The sequence below is a fragment of the Muntiacus reevesi genome, chromosome 22 (genome assembly GCF_963930625.1).
Source record: "Muntiacus reevesi chromosome 22, mMunRee1.1, whole genome shotgun sequence".
Lineage (NCBI taxonomy): Eukaryota > Metazoa > Chordata > Mammalia > Artiodactyla > Cervidae > Muntiacus > Muntiacus reevesi.
Window position 1 is genome coordinate 30,302,713 of NC_089270.1, and position 25,692 is coordinate 30,328,404.

Sequence of the window (25,692 nt, forward strand, 5' to 3'; positions counted from 1 at the left end):
GGGAGAGCACACAGAGAAAGTTTATTTCTGTCAGAAGCAGGATACACACCCCCAGAAGAGTGCAGGCATCCTGAATGAGGAGCACAGTAAAATGGTGATTTAAATTGCTGATAAAGGACAGTACTTCTAGTCTTTGTTTTCATTTGGCCAATAGTTTTGTTACTTTTTTCCCACCTGACTGGTCCGTAGACCCTCCCAAACATGTGTGTGCCTTTTTGCTAAGATGGATCCCACCACAGAGGCCGATGGATGGATGTCCAAACTTATTATGGGATGGGATCTCCTCTCTTTTTGATGTCCAAGAAGCCTTCCTTCCTATGCATGTGCAGACAGGGAAGTCTTCCTGGACCTCAGGAGTGGGCACCTTGTCCCTTAGTGTCTGGGTGAGAACAAAGCCTCAATTTTACTTCACTTGATAAACACCAGCTGTCCAGCCCAGAGGCCCATCTGTCTCCTAACTCAGTTTTGCCCAACTCCCCTCCACCTTTGACTCTGATGGATCTGTTCTATCTATGTCCTCATTAAAAAAAAAAAAAAAAAAAAAAAGAATTACTATCATTTTTGTATTACACATGCAAGATCATATGGTACTTATCTTTGACTTGTTTCATTTAGCATAATGCCCTCAAGGTCCATTCATGTTACTGCTGAAGAGAAGATTTCAATCTTTTTAATAGTTGAATAATATTCCATTAGATAAATAGATATAGATACAAATATCATGTTTTTTATTCATTTATCCCTTGATGGACACTTAGGTTATTTCCATGTCTTGGCTATTGTAAATAATTCTGCAATGAACATGGGGCTGTATATATGTTTTTTTTTTTTCATTTATTTTTATTAGCCTTCAGCTATTAAATAGTATATATACAGCTCCATGTTCATTACAGAATTATTTCATTTTCTTTGAACAGAATACTCAGAATTAGAGTCATATGGTAGTTCAAAATTTTTTTTGATGACCCTCCATACTGTTTTCCATATTATTGCACCAATTTACATTTCCATTAAGGTGCACAAGTGTTCCTTTTTCTCCACATTTACCCCAACACTTATTTGTTGTTTCTTTGATCATAATCATCCTGACAAGTATGAGGTGATATCTCATTGTGATTTTGACTTGCATTTCCCTGACAGTGATTTTGAGCATCTTTTCATGTAACTGTTGGTAATGTATGTGATATCTTTAGAAAAATATTTCTTTAGATACCCTGCTCACTTTTAAATCACATTGTATTTTTTTGCTGTTGAGTTGTATGAGTTCTATGTGTTTTAGATATTAGCCACTTATTAGATATATAATTTGAAATTATTTTCCAGTTTGCATACTAATTTTGTTACTGGCTTCCTTTACTGTTCAGAAGCTTTTCAGTTTCAGATGGAGTCCCAATTTTTTTTTTCTCCTTTTCTTCTTCTGTTACTTTTGTTTCTGGTTTCAAATCCAGAAAATCATTTCAAGAGCTTCCAGCCTATATTTTTTCCTATGTGGTTTATGCTTTTAGGTCTTACATTAGAGTCTTCAATCCATCTTGAGTTAAGTTTTGTGCATGGTGTAAAATAATGGTACCATTTCATTCTTTTGCCTGTAGTTGCTCAGTTTTCCCAACATTATTTCATAAAGAAATTCTCCTTTCCCTACTGTATATGCTCTTCCACTGTAAATTAGTTGACCATGCAATGCATTGGTGGAGCACTGTGATTAAGACACGTTCTGTTGACTTTAAAGTTCAGTAGCTTTATTATTTAATGTAAGCACATAAATGAATTGTGTGATACCTCTTTAGTTTTTATAATACCTTCGTATGCCACTGATTTATAATGCAGAGTACTGTGACTAGGCTACTTGATCTAGACTAGTGAAATATCACTTTAATACAGTATTAATTTGTTTCTTAATTTGATTGATGCAGTTAAAGCAAAGACCTTCTCCTCTTTGCTTGAAGTCAAGTCTTTCAAAAATGGACAACAAGCTGGATATATTCAGGAGGGAGTTGGTGGATGTTCAGGGCATCCCTCTCTTTTGGAGCATTGTTGAGGAGTGGTCCCAGGTGGAGTCATTTGAAAGTCGACCAGATGACCTTCTGATCGCCACCTATCCCAAATCTGGTAAGATCTTTTCATTCATTTGTATTAGGTGATTGGTTATTGATCCACATGTGTAAGCCCAGTGATGGGCAGATCACTCGACAAGGAATATCTGGAACAGTTGTGGGACAGTTTTAAGTTACACAAAGTCACTTCTTATTTTGAAAGGTCTGCAACTGAGTGGAGGCTATATCTGAGGGGAAATTAATGCTATTGGAATTTCTTTTTAAAGTCAAGCAAAAACAAAACTACATAGATAAAGAACATTAGAATACATATGCACACATAAACTTTCTATACAAGTTAATATTTAAATATTTTGCTTATTTTAATATTCAAACATACTTTGTAAAACAGTGTTTTGCTATTTCAAACGTATTTACTTTGTGAATATGTTTATAAGTATTTTGACCTGAGACCAAACTAGGGTGGAGGTAATGAAGATAATGGCAACCTCCTACAGAAGGTCCCTTGCATGCGCTGATGCGCTTAGTGCCCCTGACCTTGCAGCAGTCCAGTTAGACCTGGACATGGAACAGCAGACTGGTTCTAAATCGGAAGAGGAGTGCATCAAGGTTGTATATTGTCACCCTGCTTATTAAACTATATGAAGAATACCTCATGAGAAACGCTGGGCTGGATGAAGCACAAGCTGGAATCAAGATTGCTGGGAGAAATATCAATAACCTCAGATATGCAGATGACACCACCCTTATGACAGAGAGTGAAGAGGAACTAAAAAGCCTCTTGATGAAAGTGAAAGAGGAGGGTGGAAAAGTTGGCTTAAAGCTCAACGTTCAGAAAGCTAAGATCATGGCATCTGGTCCCATCACTTCATGGCAAACAGATGGGGAAACAATGCAGTGACTTTTCTTTGTTGGGCTCCAAAATCACTGCAGATGATGACTGCAGCCATGAAACTAAGAGACATTTTTTCCTTGGAAGATATGCTATGACCAAACTAGACAGCATATTAAAAAGCAGAGACATAATTTTGCCAACAAAGTTCCATCTAGTCAAAGCTATGGTTTTTCCAGTAGTCATGTATGGATGTGAGAGTTGGATCATAAAGAAAGTTGAGCACCAAAGAATTGATGCTTTTGAACTATGGTGTTGGAGAAGACTCTTGAAAGTCCCTTGGACTGCAAGGAGATCCAACAAGTCCATCCTAAAGGAAATCAGTCTTGAATATTCATTGGAAGAACTGATGCTGAAGCTAAAACTCCAATACTTTGGCCACCTGATGTGAAGAACTAACTCACTAAAAAGACCCTGATGTTGGTAAAGATTGAAGGCAGGAAGAGAAGGGGATGACAGAGGATGAGATGGTTGGATGACATCACCACCATGAGTTTGAGCAAACTGCAAACTCTGGGAAAAAGTGAAGGACAGGGAAGCCTGGTGTGCTGAAGTCCATGAAGTCACAAAGAGTTGGACACAACTGAGAGACTGAACTGAACTGAACTTAGAAGTATTTTGCTGTAAATTTAAACACCTTCTGACTTTAGTATGCAATATCAGAAAGAAGAGTTTAATACAACTCAATAAAAATTGATAATCTTTGAACTTCCTTCGTGGTTTAGTGGTTAAGAATCTGCCTGCCAATGCAGGGGACACGAGTTCCATCCCTGGTTCTGAAAGATTACATGTGCTGTGGGGCAAGTAAGCTCATGATCCACAATTACTGAGCCCGCACTCTAGAGCCTATGTTCTGCAACTACTGATCTTGCATTCTGCAACTACTGAAGCCCACACACCTAGGACCTATGCTCTGCAACAAGAGAAGCCACTGTAGTGAGAAGCGCATGCACCGCAACAAAGAGTGGCCCCCACCACAAAGACCCAAGATAGCTAAAAATAAAGCAAACAAATAATTTTTTAAAAAGAATCAATAACTTGTATTTCTCAAAAACATATATGGCTGAATTAATTTGTGGTATACATGAAACTAACACAATATTTTAAATCAACCATACATCAATAAAAGCCATGTGTACTCCTTCAGATCTTTTTATGATAGTTTTCCACTTTATCCGGTGATAGATATATGGAAAGGTATCAGAGAGATGAGGCTCTCTATTGCCTTTTATCCAGTTAATTTACTTGTACTCATAATCAACCAACTGTCCTAATTACAGAACTCTAAAGTCAACTTTCCTTTATATTTCTGTTTCATTTTTTAAAAGAATTGAGGAAAATAAATTTTTAATAAGTATATTGACTACTGATCTTTTTTTTTTAGATAATAAATATTAAAACTACCTCAAAGCAATATGTTACAAGTGCTAGGAGGAAAGCCCTGCAAAGTTTGGGGGATTCTAATGAATGAGAATATAGGGCTCCTACTAGGAAGTAAACAAATGCATTATGCAGACCTTCATAGACATGAAAAATATGCTTCTCTTGGCAAAAACTTGCTTTTCCTTTCTCTTGTTACTATTATAGAAAAGAGCTATACACCAAGCTCAAATTGCTTAGGACCAAATCTACTTTACATTTCTTTGTTGAAGTATAAACTTCGGAAAGGAAATATAGTCACTGAGAATGTATGTGTTCTTTTGTTTCTGCTTTTTTTGGGATATATTCACAAGCAGCAATACATTAAGCCAACCTTTGTTTTGTTTTATGTTTAATTTTTATTGGAGTGTAGTTGATTTACAATGTTGAGTTAGTTTCAGGTATATAACACAGTGAATCAATTATACATATATTCACTCTTTTTTTAGATTCTTCTTCCATATAGATCATTACAGAGTGTTGAGTAGTGTTCCCTGTGCGATATGGTAGATCTTTATTAGGTTTCATTATTATATATAATATATATATATATATATATATAATAGATCTACCATAATAAAGATCTACCATAATAAAGATCTACCATAATAAAGATCTACCATATTGCACAATAATAATAGATATATAAAATACTGTGCATATATCAATCCCAATAGCCCAATTTATCCCTCACTCTCTCTCTTCTCCCTAGTAACCATAAGTTTGCTTTCTACATCTGTGATCTTATTTCTGTTTTGTAAATAAGCTCATTTGTACTGTTTTTTTGTTTGTTGTTGTTTAGATTCCATATATAAGTGATAACATATGGTATCTGTCTTTGTCTGGCTTACTTAACTCAGTATGTCAATCTCTAGGTCTATCCATGTTGCTATAAATTGAATTATTTCATTTTTTTTAATGGCTAGCCCATAGTCCACTGTGTATATGTACTACACCTTCTTTATCCATTTCTCAGTTGATGGGCATTTAGGTTGTTGTATATATGCACTACAGTAGGAATAGTCCATTGCATTAGACCACTAGTGCTCCCCAGGTGGTGCTAATGGTAAAGAACCTGCCTGCCAATGCTGGAGACATAAAAGATGTGGGTTTGATCCCTGGGTCAGGAAGATCCCCTGGAGAAGGGCATGACAATCCGTTCCAGTATTCTTGTCTGGAGAATCCCATGGACAGAAGAGCCTGGCAGGCTATACACAGTAGAGTCGCTCAGAGTTGGACACGACTAAAGTGACTTAGCATGCACACATATATGTGCTGCATAGTCCAATGGAATAGTAGCCCATTGTATATATGCACTACACCTTCTTTATCCATTCTTCTGTTGATGGACATTTAGGTTGCTTTTATGTTCTAGCTATTGTAAACATAGTCCTACAATGAACATTAGCTGCATGTATCTGTCTGATTATAATTTTATCTGGATATGCTGGACAAATATATACACTGCAGAAATATAGATCAATGGAATAGAATAGAAAGCCCAGAGACACACCAACAAATCTGTGGTCACCTAATCTATGGCAAAGGAAGAAAGAATATACAATGGAGAAAAGATAGTCTTTTCAATAAATGGTTATGGGAAAACTGAAAAACTACATGTAAACAAATGAAATTAGAATACTTCTTAACACCACACCATAACATAAACTCAAAATGGATTAAAGACCTAAATGTGAGGCTGGATACTATAAAACTCTTGTAGGTATATAGGCAGAATATTCTCAGATATAAATTTTAGCAGGATCTTTTCTGATTCATCTCTTAGAATAATGAAAATAAAAACAAAAATAAACAAATGGAACCTGATTAAACTGGAAAGCATTTGCACAGCAAAGGAAAATATAAACAAAATGAAAAGATAGCCCTCACAATGAAAGAAAATACAGTATTTACAAAAGAAACAACCAACAAGGGATTAATCTCCAAAATATGCAAACACTCATGCAGCTCAAAATCAAAAAAACAAACAACCCAACCATTTGTTAATTTTTGTTTTTATTTCCATTACTCAAGGAGCTGTATCAAAAATGATCTTGCTGCAACTTATGTCTGAGAGTGTTCTACTTATGTATTCCTTTAAGAGTTTTAAAGTATCCAGCCTTACATTTAGGTCTTCAATCCATTTAAAATTTATTTTTGTATATGGTGTTAAGGGGGCTTCCCTGGTGGCTCAGTGGTTAAAAAAAAAAAAAATCCTCCTGCCAATGAAGGAGACACAGATTCAATTTCTGGGTCTGGAAGACCTGCTGGAGAAGGAAATGGCAACCCATTCCAATATTCTTGCCTGGGAAATCCCATGGAGAGAGGAACCTGGCAGGCTACAGTCCGTGGAGCCTGGTGAGCTACAGTCCAACACAGAGAGTTGGACATGACTTAGCAACTAAACAATAACAAATGGTATTTGGGAGCATTCTAAAGACAATTTTTGGAAGCTACCATTATTCGAATAGTTCATCTATGAAAGTAACCCTTGAAGGTGAACTTCTTCTGGCAGAGTAAAAGCTAAATGGCTTCACATAAATTAATCCTATGCTCTTTATTCCTGTTATTTTCTTTTTAGTTTGTTTCCCTTACAATCTATTGAGATTATGTCTTAAAATTACTAATATATCAGTGCCCTGTTGATTTTTTAATAAAAAGATTCAAGTTGATGAACTCATTAATGAGCTAAACCATGTGCTATTTTTTTCAAATATTGTGGAAAGTAAACATTTACAGTTCAAACCATAAATTGGCATCTTTTTCAATCAGACTTCATTGGCCACCATTTGAGCCACTCACTGATGATAGCAAATAAAATGTGTTATATTGTACTTTGGCATTTAGGCCTCTTTTCCTCCCCCTCATGCATCATCACTTAAGCCAAAACCAATTGCTGTCATTTAGTCACTAAGTTGTGTCTGATTCTTTGTGACCCCATGGAGCATAGGCCACCAGGCTTCTCTGTCCATGGGATTTCCCAGGAAAGAATACTGCAGTGAGTTGCCACTTCCTTCTCCAGGGGATCTTCTTGACAGAAGGATCAAACCTGCATCTCCTGCAATATCAGGCAGATTGTTTATCACTGAGCCATCAGGGAAGCCCAAGCGGAAATCAGACCAAGCAACAAAATGTTCAAGGGTAATAATGATTTGACTCATCTGTTTCTTAGTACTGTAATTGTCTATGTAGAAGGATGGAGGAGAGAGAATCATGCTCATGATGTAGGAACAAGGAAGAGGAAGAGTTGTCCACAAGAAAGGACTGAATAGTAAGGGAGTCTAAAGTACTCTAATACCTGGAACCAATCCAAAGTTGCATCTACAGATAGATCATTCTACAGAAATGCTGTGTGTACAGATCAGTTATTTAATTTGTATATATAGTTTCTATCCATGATTATGGAACTTAGAGACTATCATTACACTGGGTAAAGAGGAAGAGGATAGAAACAATTAATAAGGTATTTTTCTCCTAGGTACTACGATGTTTGTTTTGTTTGTCTGTTTAGCAGTGCCTCAATACCCTGAACATTGAGAGTTGTAGACAATTGGGTAGACCATATTCTCATATACTTAGGTCCATTTCTCAAAAGACCAGTGAGGCACAATCTCAAAAAGATCAAAGTGACTTGGCCTGCCCTGCTCATTCAAAATCCATCGTCTTTTGTTGTTGAATGACACATTGGTCTCTATAGACGCAATCATAATGTCTTCTTTGTTTCCTTGCTCACCATTCCTCCAAATATTGAACATTTTTACCTGAAGTGCTCTTTTGTCCCAAAACCTAATAATCTTTTTATTTAAATAGGAAATATACAAATTGCTGGTAAGACTCACTAAATTTGACTAATTCCCTCATCCATTCTACCCAGGAGGGTATGCTATTGCTACTTACATTCTGTCTCCTTAAAAAATCAAGCTTAAGTCCTTTGCCTGCCTTACTTTTATGGCTATTTTAATCAGATTTGAGACATATAGACACACACACATATGTACACAATACATATATGTATATGTTCAAGATAGATGCTGATATCTCCTAAGAAAAGAGATACTGATATTTCCTATCTCCTAGGAAAAAAGAATGCAAATGAAGAAAAAAAATTTTTTTTTATTACAGTGCTTCTCTACCTCTGTTAACCCTCTCATATACTTTTTAACACAGAAGTTTTGAGTTTCTTTTATTCTTTTTTCCTCAGGAACAACCTGGATTAGTGAAATATTGGATTTGATCTATAACAATGGGAATGTGGAGAAATGTAAATGAGATGCAATATACAAACGAGTGCCATTCATGGAATTAATAATTCCAAGACTTACAAATGGTAATTTTTCTTAATGTTCCTTTTCTGCATGGGATTAAATCCCCCCTTTTTTGTGGTGTTTGAAAGTGTTGTGATGGAGAATGATACAGGCAGAGCTTGTGCAGTTGAATCATAAGTGTCTACAATAAAAGAGTAAGAATCTGGCTATGCCAATACCCATATTATAGTCAACTTCCACCCAAAGATAATATCTACATATGAGGAAATTTTAATGAGTATATTTTTTTCTGAATTGGACACACAGAAGCTTTCAACATTTAAATAATGTGTGATCATCACATGTAGAAAATTCAGTGTTTGATTCATTATAGAATCATGTCTACTATTATGTAGCTGATGTTCACAGACCCAAAGAAATGATGATAGGAATATGTGGTTTTGTGTTACTAAAATATTTAAAATTAGCCATGGATCTCATGGCTTAATTTGATTTTAGGATTTGAATATAAAAAAGCTGGAAAGAGATATTGAAGTCCTGTAGTTCAACTTCTCCATACTGTAAATAGGAAAAAAGAGGAAGATAAATGAAGGAAAAACTTGGCCAACTTGCACTTGACTTACTGCCTCAGCAAGCTTTTTATCTGAGGATTTATAGACATTTATAAAGATAATAAGCCCCATTATTTATAAATAAAAAATCCTAGCTCACCAGAATTTACCAGTTTTTACCTTATTGTGGATCTCAGAAGTATATGAGGACATGTAGTCATATATCCATTTCAAGTCACATAGTGGAGTTAATGTTCACATAGTCTTAGGTTATATTTCAATTAACCTTTAAGATTCCATATTTAAAATGTAGTTTAACTTTTATGCTTGCAGGTGTTGAGGACTTGAATGACATACAGTCTCCTCTATTAGTGAAAACAAACCTACCTGTTCAACTTCTCCCTTCTTCATTTTGGAAAAATAACTGCAAGGTAGCAAATTTTTTAAAAAGCAAATTTATGTTGTGATTACTTTTACTAGTTATGCAGAAATTAAGATGGGGAATTGCAATCCATGGATAAATCATTGAAAAAATAATAATTTTTTCCATATAGCCAAAGGATCAAAATAATACCACAGGACACAAATGCTATAGATAAAGGATTATTGTCAGTGCCCAAACACTGAGAATCACTCAGGCTTTCTCTTCTCTAAAATGCCTTCTTGTCTAAATCCATTCACTCATCGCTTTTAAACAATGTATGTTTAAATAACCCAGAACTCCTTCATTAACTCAGTATAATTTTAATTTACCAATATGAACTTAAATATAATTTATAACATACAGCATATTATAATTTATAGCATTTCCCTGATGGCTCAGTGATAAAGAATCCACCTGCCAAGTAGGAAAGGGAGGCTGGATCCCTGGGTTGAGAAAATCCCCTGGAGAAGGATATGGCAACCCACTCCAGTAATTTTGCAGGGGAAATCCCATGGAGCTCTATTCCTGTGCACTTCCAGACAGGAACCCCCACTTGCATAGATAATCAATATTGGTGAATGTTTTCATCATAAGTTGATTTGCCTGTTTTTCCTGTAAATTTATTCTCTTGAATGTTTAGCTTATTTCATTTAATGTAATATCTGTGGGATCAATTCTTACCATGCTTGCTATTTTGCTTTTGTCTTGGTTTCCTTAATATAGATCTGTTTACATCATAAATTGCATTATGAGCAAAAGTAGCTCACTAGAGATGCAAATTCTCAGACCCAAATCCAACCTACTGAATCAGAAATTATGGTCTTGGGGTCCAGAAATCTGAGTTTTAATAAGGCCTCCAAGCATATTTGGTTCATATTAACATTTGAGAACCACTCATGTTAGGCCTTCCAATATGTGCATGTGAATATTCCACAAATTACTTATTCACGGTATAATTGATGGACAGTTGGGTTGTTGTTTATTGTCAGTAATAAAAATAGTTCTGCAGTGCACATTCTTATGCAAGTGTTAAATAGCACATATATGTATACATTTCCCTTAGTTACACATCTTAGGATAGAACTGCATCTTAACGTGTGCATTTGTCCAGCTTTAGAAAAATTTTTCCAATTTCTTTTCAAAGCATATGCACTCGTGTACACTTTGATCAACAGTATATGAGTCAAAGTTCTCCATGTCCTCATCAATCCAAAATATAGCTAAAAATATTTACTTTTAGCCTTACTGGTAAATGGTGGCAAACTGGTGACATCTCATTGTGGTTTTATTTTGTATTTCCCTAATGATTAATTCTTTCAAGCAACTTTACAAAGCTTAGGTATCACCTTTTCTGAAGTATGTGTACAGATCCTTTCCCTTTTTCTATAGGGGCTTCTTTCTTTTTAATTATTAAGCTAGAAGTTCTCCATATAGTTTTGATACAAGTCTTTTCATAAGATAATTTAATTTCTTTATATCTTACTACATTTTATTTTTTTTTTCCTTTTCAACTTTCTCAGCAGTATCTTTTAAAGAAGTTTTTAATTTTGACGTTGGTGGATATATCAGTTTTTTCTTTATGATTGGAGCTTTCTGTAATTGTTTAAAATGTCATCCCCCAAATCATGAATATATTTGCCCTTCTGTTTGCCTCTAGAGGCTTTATTGCTTCAGTTACCACATTTATATAAAAATATTGGTTTAATGCCTATAACATAAGTAGTAATGTTCTTTTTTAAAAAAATTTTGATATAACAATTTTCTTTCTCTATGACCACATTATGCAAAGGTTAAAAAGTCAAGGACCTCTGCTCCATAGAGCATATAGTCTTATAGAATACATCAAATACTGTGGAAAAGACAGATAAAATATACTCATATATGTATATATATATATATATTTATATATGAAAAAATAATTACATCTCAGCAAGGTAAGTGCCGGTACATTAAGTAACTTTTCTCTGGGGCAAAGCAGTCTCTCTCTCTCTGGCTATGCTGCGCAACTTGCAGCAATTTAGTTCCCAAACCGGGGATAGAAACCCGTTCCCTTTGCAGTGGAAGCACAGGGTCCTAACCACTGGACTACAAGGGAAGTCCTGAAAGAAGTCTCATAAATGAAGGAAAATTTTGATCAACATCTTAAAGAAAAAGTAGGATATTTTCAGATTAACAAGGTCATTTTAGGAAAAAAAGACTATATGTACATAGCCTAACATGTGAAACAGCAAGGCATGGGGCAGATTCCACAAGCGGTTTAATGTTGTTGGAAAATGAATCTAGAAAGCTAGGCAGTCATCAGACCTGTAGATCTGAGAAAGGTGTTTAGAGCATGTCTTTATCACCACATCTTTAATAGAATGAGCAAAACAGCTGTTGTTTTTCAGTTGTAGTTTTTCTTTTGAAAAATTGATTGATTATACTTTCATTTATGTATGAGTGTTTGTGTCTACCTTTGTTTTTCATTCAAAATCTAATTAAAACAAACGTGATAAGGAGGTAAGGATAGGGTTTATCATCTTAAGTCTAGAAGTAAAAACTCACAGAAGCTCCCAGAAATACCTTGGTATTAGGAGAACTGGGGAATATCATTGAGAGCCTTTTATCTACATTTCTAGCTCACAGACTTCTTTAAGGAAATAGATGTGGTGATGATAAGAATGCAGTTGATTCATCACCATGGTCTTTCAGTACTGAAACAGAAAGCAATTGAAAATGTTTGCAAATTTTGGTATTTTCTCAAGAAATTATATCAGCAACAGAGTCCAAACTCTAAACTTTCGAAAGGTCCCTTTCCACTCATGTCACTTCTTTTTTCCTCTTTCTAAGCCTATCCAGAATACGAGAACTACCAGTGGTATGGGATTATAAATGTTCCCATTTCCTTTCTCCATCAGTTGGAAAAGAAGAAGAAAGCTCAGATTCTATTTAGATGAAAGGAGGTTTCTTCCTGAAATACATTTTTACTTAGAAATATATTTACTGCATAAGTGGTTAGGGCCTCTTTCAGGTGTGTTTTCAGGGGATAAGTAGTATTTATAAGTAGTATTTTCAGGGGATAAGTAGGCTTAATGGACTTCATAGGATTTACCAGCAAGGCATAGAAATATCACTTTTATTGGGAAATGTGTTAAAAATGTCTGCCTTCAAACATACTTGACATCTTAATACATAAATTTTACTCCCATGGCAATCATTATAAACAGCAATGATTGTTATGTACATTGATTAAATGTACCCAAATAAAGTTTCTTTTCAATAAAATGTAAGGTGTTTTTTCAGCTTTATAAACTTGATTCTTCCTTTCATTGTTAGTTTTAACAAGTTATTCCGAGAAATATTCTAAATTTAGGAGTAAGGTTAGTGCATTCTTAAAATTCAATATTTACTGTAATTCTTATTGTACTTGGTTTTCCATGTGTTAAGAGATGCTCTTCTTTTGAAATACTAAAGACAAATCAGGGAAGTGAGAGATGAGTTTTTGTGTTATAATATATAGTCATTTATATAGACATAGTATATAAACATAGTATATCTATGTTAGAATATAAATATAAAGCTTAGATTATTATTAAAAAAAGGAGAATAAACATTCTGCCAGGGTGAGCAAAAAAATACAAATGATTAAAGAATATAAATGAAATGATGATTTTCCCTATCTCCCAATAGATGGTCTATGTGGCACGGAATGCTAAAGATGTAGCCGTGTCTTACTATTATTTTTACCAGATGGCAAAAATGCATCCAGATCCTGGTACCTGGGAGGAATTCCTAGATAAATTCATGACTGGAAAGGGTGAGTCTAAATCTTATTTTAATGATAGAGTTCTGTTGTGAAAACCTTTTTACAAGGAGATATAAGGTGTAAATACAAGTCATGTATTTATTATAAATGTAATATGTGCCCAACATTCTACTAGTGTATGAGGAAGACAGGCAAAGCAGAAGATGTAAAACATATAGTCTCTTCTCTTTAAGGACTTTTGGGGAATATGAGACTTACAGAGTCTTCAGTCCTAAGTCTGTTTTCTTACTGCTTAGTGACCACTGATAAGCACTTTCTTATTGTCCCTCCCCTTGTATTGTTGTGATTTTGTACATATCTTTTGGACTTTCTTTTCTCTACCATTCCTCCATTTTTATTATATAAACTGGAAATTCTTGAGTGAAAATTTTATACTCAAGTCTTTGTTCTTCTACAGAGCCTCTTTTAAGAAACATACTCATGCCTATGGTAGTAACTCTATGCTTCTTCCACATCCCATTCTTAACCTCTCAATCCCTGTCTTTTCTCTCCCTCTCCCTCTCCTATGAACTTCAAAACCACTTACCTTCTGTGCTACTTAGTATCTGCCATCTTGCTCTTGTAATTTTAGTTTTACTTATTTGTAGCTGTATTTTTTCTGCTAGGCCTGTCATAGCAAAGTACCACAGACTGAATGGCTTAAACAGCACACATTTATTTTCTCACAGTTCTGGAGGTTAGACATCCAAGATAAAGGTATACTCAGGGTTGACTTCTGAGGCTTTTCTTCTTGTCTTGTAGGTGGCCATCTTCTCCCTATATCTTCATATGGTCTTATTGTATATGTCTGTTGCAATTTCCTGATGACCTCTGAACCTCCTTTAGGGTCATCCTTGAAGAAGCAAGCATGTTCAGAGCCACACGGCTCTATTGGTCTATTTTTTGCCTTTAGGGACCCAGAAGTCTAATAGCTTTCCATATTTCATTCTGCCACTGTCCCTTCAGTTCACACTGGCAGTGTTTTCACTGAGGTAACTAATTGTATCTTTAAGTCACACAACAGACCTCTTTGATGAATGCTGCCAGTCACAGCCTTGGGGTTTTTTTTTTTCCAGAACATGCTTTCTCAGATATTTTTGCAATATGGATAAGCTGAGAATTTCCTAAATCTTCAATTTCTAGTTCCTTTTTGCTTAATAACTACTTCTTCAGTTTATTTCCAAAATCAGTTGTAGCCTGAAGTACTAGGGATCAGGACTTCAATATAAGAATTTTAGGGGACACAATTCATCATGTAACAGAAATATTTCATCATTTCCAAGATCATAAGCTGGGTGAGAACAGGAGTTATTTGATATATTTCTCTTATCCCACCACCCCTCATTCCTGAACTAAGAAGTAATCATCCTGTATTGTGTGATGATGACAGGGAATAATGTTCTTTACTTCATGTAATAACCGTTCTTTGCTTCATGTAAATATTTTAATTATGTGACCATTTCATGTCTCAATTTAGTGGCTTTTGGTTCTTGGTATGACCATGTTAAGGGCTGGTGGGAGAAGAAAAAAGATTATCGCATACTTTACCTGTTCTACGAAGACATGAAAGAGGTAAGAGCAAACTGCAATTTCTTCATTTTTAAGGAAACCTAAGATTCATCTTTGTGTCACACTTTCTTTTCTTTCTGATCTACAAATGCTTCTAACTCAGAGGTTAAAGCGTCTGCCTACAATGCGGGAGACCCGGGTTCAATCCCTGGGTCGGGATGATCCCCTGGACAAGGAAATGGCAACTTGCTCCAGTATTCTTGCCTGGAGAATCCCATGAAGGGAGGAGCCTGGTAGGCTACAGTCCATGGGCTTGCAGAGTCGGACACGACTGAGCTACTTCATTTTCACTTATGAGTAATTTGTGTGTGCTAAGACACTTTAGTCTTGTTGAACTCTTTGCGACCCTACAGACTGGAACCATTCAGGAACTACACCACTGAGGTATGACCTAAATCAAATCCCTTACAATTATACAGTGGAAGTGACAAGCAGATTCAGAGGATTAGATCTGATAGACAGAGTGCCTGAAGAACTATGGATGGAGGTTCATAACATTGTACAGGAGGCAGTGATCAAGAACATCCGCAGAGAAAGCAATGAAAAAAGGCAAAATGGTTGCCTGAGGAGGCTTTACAAAGAGCTGTGAAAAGAAGTGAAAGGCAAAGGAGAAAAGGAAAGATATACCCATTTGAATGCAGAGTTCCAAAGAATAGCAAGGAGAGATAAGAAAGCCTTCATCAGCAATGAATGCAAAGAAATAGAGGAAAACAATAGAATGGGAAAGACTAGAGATCTCTTCAAGAAAATTAGAGATACCAAGGGAACATTTCATGCAAAGATGGGCACAATAAAGGACAGAAATGGTATGGACCTAACAGAAGCAGAAGATATTAAGAAGAGGTGGCAAGAATAAATAGAAGTATACAAAAAAGACCTTCATGACCCAGATAACCATGATGGTGTGATCACTCACCTAGAACCAAACAACCTGGAATATAAGGTCAAGTGGACCTTAGAAAGCATCACTACAAACAAAGGGGAGGCGATGGGATTCTAGTTGAGCTATTTCATATCCTAAAAGATGATGCCATGAAAGTGCTGCATTCAATATGCCAGCAAATCTGGAAAACTCAGCAGGGGCCACAGGACTGGAAAAGGTCAGTTTTCATCCCAGTCCCAAATAAAGGCAATGCCAAAGAATGCTCAAACTCCCACATAATTGCACTCATCTCACATGCTAGCAAAGTAATGCTCAAAATTCTCCAAGCCAGGCTTAAACATTTCATGAACTGTGAACTTCCAGATGTTCAAGCTGGTTTTAGAAAAAGCAGAGGAACCAGAGATCAAATTGTCAAGATCCTTTGGATCACTGAAAAAGCAAGAGGGTTCCAGAAAACATCTATTTCTGCTTTATTGATAATGCCAAAGCCTTGGACTGCATGGATCACAATAAACTGTGAAAATTCTTTAAGAGATGGGAATATCAGACCACTGACTTGCTTCCTGAGAAATCTGTATGCGGGTCAAGAAGCAACAGTTAGAACTGGACATGGAACAACAGACTGTTTCCAAATCGGGAAAGGGGTATATCAAGGCTGTATATTGTCACCCTGCTTATTTAACTTATATGCAGAGTACATCATGAGAAACGCTGGGTTGGAAGAAACACAAGCTGGAATCAAGATTGCCAGGAGAATTATCAATAACGTCAGATATGCAGATGACACCACCCTTATGGCAGAAAGTGAAGAAGAACTAAAGAGCCTCTTGATGAAAGTGAAGGAGGAGAGTGAAATGTTGGCTTAAAACTCAACATTCAGAAAACTAAGATCATGACATGCAGTCCCATCACTTCATAGCAAATAGACGGGGAAACAATGGAAACAATGAGAGACTTTATTTCTTGGTCTCCAATCACTGCAGATGGTGACTGCAGCCTTGAAACTAAAAGATACTTGCTCCTTGGAAGAAAAGTTATGACCAACCTAGACAGCATATTAAAAAGTAGAGACATTACTTTGCCAACAGAGATCCACTTAGTCAAAGCTGTGGTTTTTCCAGTACTCATGTATAGATGTGAGAGTTGGACTATAAAGAAAGCTGAGTGCCATTATTAGAGAAATGCAAATCAAAATCACAATGAGGTACCATTACATGGCAGTCAGGATGACTGCTATCCAAAAGTCTACAAGCAATAAATGCTGGAGAGGGTGTGGAGAAAAGGGAACCCTCTTACACTGTTGGTGGGAATGCAAACTAGTACAGCCACTATGGAAAACAGTGTGGAGATTTCTTAAAAAACTGGAAATAGAACTGCCATATGACCCAGCAATACCACTCCTGGGCATACACACCGAGGAAACCAGATCTGAAAGAGACACATGCACCCCAATGTTCATCGCAGCACTGTTTATAATAGCCAGGACATGGAAGCAACCTAGATGCCCATCAGCAGATGAATGGATAAGGAAGCTGTGGTACATATACACCATGGAATATCACTCAGCTGTTAAGAAGAATTCATTTGAATCAGTTCTAATGAGATGGATGAAACTGGAGCCCATTATACAGAGTGAAGTAAGCCAGAAAGATAAAGAACATTACAGCATACTAACACATATATATGGAATTTAGAAAGATGGTAACGATAACCCTATATGCAAAACAGAAAAAGAGACACAGAAGTACAGAACAGACTTTTGAACTCTGTGGGAGAAGATGAGGGTGGGATGTTTCAAAAGAACAGCATGTATATTATCTATGGTGAAACAGATCACTAGCCCAGGTGAGATGCATGAGACGAGTGCTGGGGCCTGGTGCACTGGGAGGACCCAGAGGAGTCGGGTGGAGAGGGAGGTGGGAGGGGGGATCGCGATGGGGAATACGTGTAACTCTATGGCTGATTCATGTCAATGTATGACAAAACCCACTGCAATGTTGTGAAGTAATTAGCCTCCAACTAATAAAATAAAATTAAAAAAAAAAAAGAAAGCTGAGTGCTGAAGAATTGATGCTTTTGAACTGTGGTGTTGGAGAGACTCTTGAGAGTCCCTTGCACAGCAAGGAGATCCAACCTGTCCATCCTAAAGAAAATCAATCCTGAATATTCATTGGAAGGACTGATGTTGAAGCTGAAACTCCAATACTTTGTCCACCTGATGCAAAGAACTGACTCACTGGAAAAGACCCAGATGCTGGGAAAGATTGAAGGCAGGAGGAGACGGGGACAACAGAGAATGAGATGGTTGGGTGGCATCACCAACTCAATGGGCATGTGTTTGAGTAGGCTCCGGGAGCTGGTGATGGACCGGGAAGCTTGGCGTGCAGCAGTCCATGGAATCGCAAAGAGTCGGACATGACTGAGTGACTGAACTGAACTGAACTGGCCCAGAACCCACCAAGTTCCTCCATCCATGAGACTCTCCAGGCAAGGATACAGGAGTGAGTTGCCATTTTACTTCTCCAGGGAATCTTCTCCACCTAGGGATCCAACCGATGTCTCTTAGTCTCCTGCTTTGGGAGGTGTTTTTTGTTTGTTTGTTTGTTTAATTCTAGCACTGCCCAGGAAGTCCTCATGACTAATCTACTATTAATTCAGCCTTGACATTTGATATTCTACTTAATCTACTCCTTTCTGCTAATACTGTTTCCTACTCTAGTTCAGCTAACTGTCTTGATATAGTTGAACTAATTTTGCTTCTATTATTCACTCAGAATGATCTTCTTAAAATCTAAATCAAAGTATGTCCACTCGCTTCTAATAATCTCTCAGTGACATCTGTCTCTGCTGCTGCTGTTTAGTCACTAAGTTGAATCCGACTCTCTGTGACCCCATGGACTTTAGCCCACCAAGCACCTCTGTCCACTGAATATTCCAGGCAAGAATACTGGAGTGGTTTGCCATTTCCTTCTTCAGGGTATCTTCCTGACCCAGGGATGAAACCTGTGTCTCCTGCATTGTCAAGTGAATTTGTTAGCCTGGGGGAAGAGCCCAAGGAGAGCCACCAGGGAAGTCCCAAAATATAAAACATTAAGATAATTTATAGATTTGTGCATTATTTAGTCCCTGCCTGTCTCTTCAATCTCTTCTGGTGCCACTTTCTGTTTCTCAATAAATTGAGCTTAACGGAAACATTTTTTTTTTTTTTTTTTACTATTTTTAGATTAACCTCTTCTCAAGCTTCATGTCTTAAATGTTACCTCTTCACAGAACTCTTTCATGTTCATAATGTCAGATAACATATCTTTTGTCTACTAACGTCTCTTTTGCTGCTATTGTTATTTTCATAGTATTAGTTCAGTTCAGTTCAGTAGCTCAGTTGTGTCTGACTCTTTGTGACCACAGCACGCCAGGCCTCCCTGTCCATCACCAACTCCCAGAGTCCACCCAAACTCATGTCCATTGAGCCAGTGATGTCATCCAACCATCTTATCTTCAGTTGCCCCCTTCTCCTGCTGCACTCAATCTTTCCCAGCATCAGGGTCTTTTCAAATGAGTCAGCTCTTTGCATCAGGTGGCCAAAGTATTGGAGTTTCAGCTTCAGCATCAGTCCTTCCAATGAACACCCAGGACTGGTCTCCTTTAGGATGAACGGATTGGATCTCCTTGCAGTTCAAGGGACTCTCAAGACTCTTCTCCAACACCACAGTTCAAAAGCATCAATTCTGTGCTTAGCTTTCTTTATAGTCCAACTCTCACATCCATACATGACCACTGGGAAAACTATAGCATTGACTAGATGGACCTTTGTTGACAAAGTGATGTCTCTGCTTTTTAATATGTTGTCTAGGTTGGTCGTAACTTTCCTTCCAAGGAGTAAGTGTCTTTAAATTTCATGGCTGCAATCACCATTTGCAGTGATTTTGGAGCCCAGAAAAATAAAGTCAGCCACTGTTTCCCCATCTAGTTGCCATGAAGTGATGGGACCAGATGCCATGATCTTAGTTTTCTGAATGTTGAGTTTTAAGCCAACATTTCACTCTCCTCTTTCACGTTCATCAGTAGCCTCTTTAGTTCTTTACTTTCTGCCATAAGGGTGGTGTCATCTGCATATCTGAGGTTATTGATATTTCCCCCGGCAATCTTGATTGCATCTTGTGCTTCCTCCAGCCTATTGTTTCTCATGATGTACTCTGCATATAAGTTAAATAAGCAGGGTGACAATATACAGCCTTGACGTAGTCCTTCCAGATTTGGAAACAGTTCCATGTCCAGTTCTAATTGTTGCTTCCTGACCTGCATACAGGTTTCTCAGGAGGCAGGTCAGGTGGTCTGGTATTCCCATCTCTTTCAGAATTTCCCACAGTTTTTTGTGATCCACACAGTCCAAGACTTTGTCAGAATCAATAAAGCAGAAATAGCTGTTTTTTTTTTTTTAACTCTCTTGCTTTTTCAATGATCCAGCAGATGTTGGCAATTTGATCTCTGGTTCCTCTGCCTTTTCTAAAACCATTGGCCACTTCTAATTATTTTATGTGTATGCTTCTTTATGTTTTTTTTTTTTTTTAGTCTCCTATGCTATTATGGCAAGGATATTGGGTATACAATGTAATTTTTATTATGTAATATCTAAAGCTTATAACTTTTACTTTTTCTTCTTCAGTTTAATCATTAGCATTGAAAATAATTCATTCTGCAATTTGACTGAAAACTTATCCTGACCTGATTATTTAAGCAATCATTTAAGAAATATTTCTCATCTCTTAAACTGAATTTCTGTCCACACCTAAATTCCTTTGGATGACTATGACTCTTTCATCTCTTATTTGGGAAATCTATTCCACACACAGCCCCTAAGAAACTACTTTACACACCTAAGGCAACCCTCTCTGGCAGATTTTCTAGTCAAGTTCTCAGCTTCTCATGCATCCTGTTCAAACCACATTTTACTTGCCACTCTGGATTATGGGGTGATATATTACCCTAATTATGGGATAAGAAACAACAAATAGAGATTGAAGAGGATAAGCATAATCTTGAAAGAGAAATTCCCACATTAGGTCATAATAAGGTTTTTGAGCTAAAGAAGTTTTGTTTTTGTTGGTTAGTTGCTAAGTCATGTCTGACTCTTTGCAACCCCATGGACTGAAGCCTGCCAGGTTACTCCATCCATGGGATTTCCCAGGCAAGAATACTGGAGTGGGTTGCCATTTCCTACTCCAAGGAATTTTAATCTTCTCAAATATGGGAGGAACATCTACATCTTCTGTCAGAAAAAGTTCAAAATTAATCAAGGGTTCCAGTGTCTCTGTCATCAGATCTACCCCCAGATATTACCATTCCAAGCCTTCTCCACCTTTCCCCCTCACTCTTCCATGTACCTTTCACATGATAGACTAGTCACAGCTGGGAATTCAACTTTCATAGTAATTCTTCCACCTGAAGAATTAGGGTGTGTATCTTATTGCTACCACATTAAGTTCTGCAGTTATAAGAAATAGATTCTATTAGAGCCACCACAGGACTCTCTGGTTCTGTTTCCATGAATTGAGATGGATGTCTTAGGAAAGTGAAAGCTCAGATTGCCTTTCTGGTTGATCTCGCCAGTTCACTAAGATTATGGCTCTCTGTTTCAGTCTGGTTTAGAGTATCATGAACACTTCACCAGTGGGTAGCAGGGGACAAGCTATTTGATCTGAATGCAACTCTTTCATTACATCTAATATGCTGTTCTAGGTTCTGTCCTGATGCACAGAGAAGGAAAGTTACAAGGAATACATTAAATGGATCTCTCCTCTTCATTATTGTCTCTTTCTCTTCCCTACCACTCCCTGGGCTGGAAAGTGCACAGGTTTTTATTTTACTGTCCTCTTATACTCAGACTATCAAAATATCTATTTAAATATGAGAGAGTATCTTTTTTCTACTATAAGACATTTCTCTGATAGGTATATCTATCGCTATTTTATCAAGAAATAATTGACATATAATATTAGTTTCAGGTGTACAACAGAATGATTCAATATCTGTCTACAGTATAAAATAACCACCACAATAAGTATAATTGACATCCATCACCCTACACAGTTGTATATATATTTTCTTGTGATGAGAATTTTAAGATATACTCTCTCTGCAAATTTAAAACTTATAACAGAGTAGTATTGACTATGGTTAACCATTATTCCTAGTTTCAGAAAACTTTTAGCTTTTCACCATTGAGTATGTTAGCTCTAGGCTTATCATATGTGGCCTTAATTTTACTGATGTATATTTCTTCTCTATTTCTGTTGTTGAGAGTTCTTAATCATAAATCAGTGTTAGATTTTGTCAAATGATTTTTTCTGCACCTATTGAGATGATCATGTGATTTATATTCTTGATTTTGTTAATGTGATGTATCACATTGATTGATTTGCAGATGTTGAAACATTTATGCATCCCCAGAATAAATCTCACTTGATTATAGTGTATGATCCTTTTAGTGTGCTGTTGAATTTAGTTTGCCAGTATTTTGTTCAGGATTTTTGCACTGATGATCACCAGAGATATTGACCTGAAATTTTCATTTCTGATACTCTCCTTGTCTAGCTTTGCTGCCAGGATAAGGCAGGCTTCATAAGATGAGTTTGGAAGTATTCTCTAAGCTTCTACTTTTTGGAAGAGTTTGAGAAATATTCATATTAATTCTTCTTTAAATGCTTGGTGGAAAATCTATTCTTAATATTAGATATGCTATAAAAAGAAGATAAAGGGGTTTTGAAATTTTCATCTTATCATAATTATATCTTATTTTAATTATACCTTGCCATAATATCATAGGGCTTCCCTGGTGGCTCAGTCTGTAAAGAATCCACTTGCAATGTGGGAGACCCGAGTTTGTTTTATCATCATCTATTATTCTACAGGATAATTCTACTTTTGTAAGTGAAAAGTTGAATATTGACCTATTTTTTTTTTCCATTTTCTGGAAACAAATATTACCTCTTCCTTCTAGCAGATGGTTGCCTGGTATAATCAAGAATAGGATTATACACTTGGGAAAGGAAAATGAAAAGGCCATATAAAACTATAAAAATATTTCCTCTGCCACATTGATATGTGTGGGTACTTACAAAATGCATTGCCTACTTCATGACTAAATCTACCTGAAATAATCCTGTTTCTTTATAACATTTTTTAGGATCCAAAGTGTGAAATTCAGAAGTTATTAAAATTTCTAGATAAAGACCTTCTGGAAGAAACTGTGGATAAAATCCTCTATCATAGCTCCTTTGAGATGATGAAGCAAAATCCTAGTGCAAATTATACCACTATGCCAAAATTTAGTATGGACCATTCTGTGTCTCCCTTCATGAGAAAAGGTAGCTTTATATACATAATATATTAGCTTCTATACAGATTGATAGTAATATTATGGACATTATATGTAGGCAGATAAGAGCAGTATCAAAGTAAATGGGAAGAGATTATGTTGGGGAGAAAATTTTATAAAAAAATTGTTAAAGGAAATAGTTCATGGCAAAGAAATGTATTATTACTGTAAGTCTAACATGTAAGATAAGCTTTCTAATAAAAAATATTTACTCAAGAGTCTATGCATTGATAAGTATGAATTTTGGCACTCAATGATATATCAGAAGAATGACTGTTGTTTGTCTGAATTATCTAGATAGTCTTCATATTCTCTAATATTTTTGCTGTGGTTGGTAACTAGCTTAAATGATGTTGGGAACACTAAATTAATGAAAAGTGAAAGTGAAAGTGAAGTCACTCAGTTGTGTCCGACTCTTTGTGACCCCATGGACTGTAGCCTACTAGGCTCCTCTGTCCATGGGATTTTCAAGGCAAGAGTACTGGAGTGGGTTGCCATGAAAGAAAATCCGTAAAGATTAAGAAGGATTTAAGGATTTAAGGATTAAGAAAATCCTTAAAGAAAATTCCTTAAGATTGTTTCTATGATTATGATAAATCATTGAACTCAATGTGTAGTTAACATTTTGCACAAAATATTCCTTTACTGAGTATATGTTGAGTTGAATTGTGTGTGTGTGTGTGTGTGTGTATGGTTGGATGGCATCACCAACTCAATGGACATGAATTTGAGCAAAATCTGGAAGATGGTGAAGGACAGGGAAGCCTGGCAAGCTGTAGTCCATGGGGTCACAAAAAGTTGGACACGACTGAGTGACGGAACAAAATGTGTGTGTATGTCTTTGTCCTTATGATGAGATTGATTGATAAATTCTGTTAGTTGTGTATGCATTAGTCATCTTTGCTAAAACAAACAACCCCAAGAATCTCAGTAGCTTAGGGATTTGTTTTTTTGTTTAATATTGGTGTGTGTTGGCCAACTGTGGCTGCAGCAGTTTTGTTCATTTCTTTTTGACCCTGATTAGTTTTGTTTGACTCTCATGGGCTCTGTCTCTTGTGTCTTCTCTTTTGGAAACCCAGACTGAAATAGCTGCCCTTTTGTGAGCTATGCCCTCACAAAAGAGAGAAAGATCAAGAAAGATGTTGGAAACTTGCCAGGACCTTTAAAGTTTCTGTTCAGATGTGCTATATACCACATGCATTCAAATTCCATTGGCCAAAGCATACAAAAAATCCAAGCCCAAAGTTACTGAGGCAAGGAGGAGTCACAAACACACGACAATGGACAGAGGTGTAAAATCTTTTTACAGTGAAGAAGAGAGTGAATATTAATATCATCTAAGACAGTTTTGGAGGAACAGATGTTTTGATGAGAACCTATAAAGGGACTATTAAGGGAAATTGTAATTATAACATGTCAGTACATTCTAGAGATATTTTTAGGAGGTTGGGAACTGTGCAATGGATAAGCCTTGCTGGGAATATCTGGATCTTGGCCAGGTATAATTTTCCCTCCCAGGGGATGTTTGACAGTATATGAAGTCATTGCTGATGGTCATGACTAGGGGTTCGCTGTTGGCTTCCAATGTATAGAGGCTAAGGATGGTGCTAAAACATCCCACAATGCACAGGGCAACCCCCACATCCTCCCCAGCAAAGAACTGGCTGGCTTGAAATGGCAACAGTGGAGGTATACATAAATAAAATGTCAAAGTTAAGAAGTCGTAGGCCAGATTGACAGTTGTTTTGGCATGTTTTCTTCATTTTTTTCCTAAAACTGGGCTTCCAAATGTGTCTTCTTAATTGTCCTATGAAAATGACATTATATCAGATATGCATTACAAATACTACTTCCTATTTCTTCCTTTAAGGTTTTAAATGTGGTTAGTATTGGGAAGATTGAAAGCACAATACAATAATAAAGAAATAGGTTTAATTATATTGAATATAGTAGTCTCTAAATCTTAGTTGATCATAGAAACTTTTAAATAAATTATCATTTTACATTGGGAAAGATAATTTTAAAATGACTGAAAAATTCTCTGGGCCTTTATTAACCAAGCTCTTGAAATCAAAGAGTAAAGATTTTGAGACATTGTATTTTTCTCTCAGTGACATTTCCTGAAGCTATTCAAGAAGTTATTTCTTTTTATAAGATATTTGAAAAACCCATGGAGATTTTTGGAAAGCTAGGAAGGTCAAGGAGTTTGGGAGTGGGAGTAGGAGGTGAAGAACAGAGTTATGGAGTAGATATGGCAGTATAAAGTTAGAGGTCTAAAAATACAGGCTGGTAATTAAGCTTAAAATTGATATTAGACATTTTTAACATTAGTTTAAAATTTACCATCTCATCTTTCTTTTCAGGTGTTTCAGGAGACTGGAAAAATCAGTTCACTGTAGCCCAGTATGAAAGATTTGAAGAAGATTATGAAAAGAAAATGAAAGGGTCTACATTGCAATTTCATTCAGAGATCTAA

The 25,692-nt window shown here is 36.4% G+C and overlaps 1 protein-coding gene across 1 annotated transcript; it reads left to right on the forward strand.

The window, feature by feature from the left end:
* Positions 1–1,961: 1,961 nt before the first annotated feature.
* On the forward strand, positions 1,962–25,692 carry LOC136152856 (sulfotransferase 1 family member D1-like). The gene is given in 7 exon segments (XM_065914312.1): positions 1,962–2,109; positions 8,567–8,692; positions 9,515–9,612; positions 13,275–13,401; positions 14,867–14,961; positions 23,025–23,205; positions 25,580–25,692. Coding segments are annotated over 7 exon segments (888 nt in total).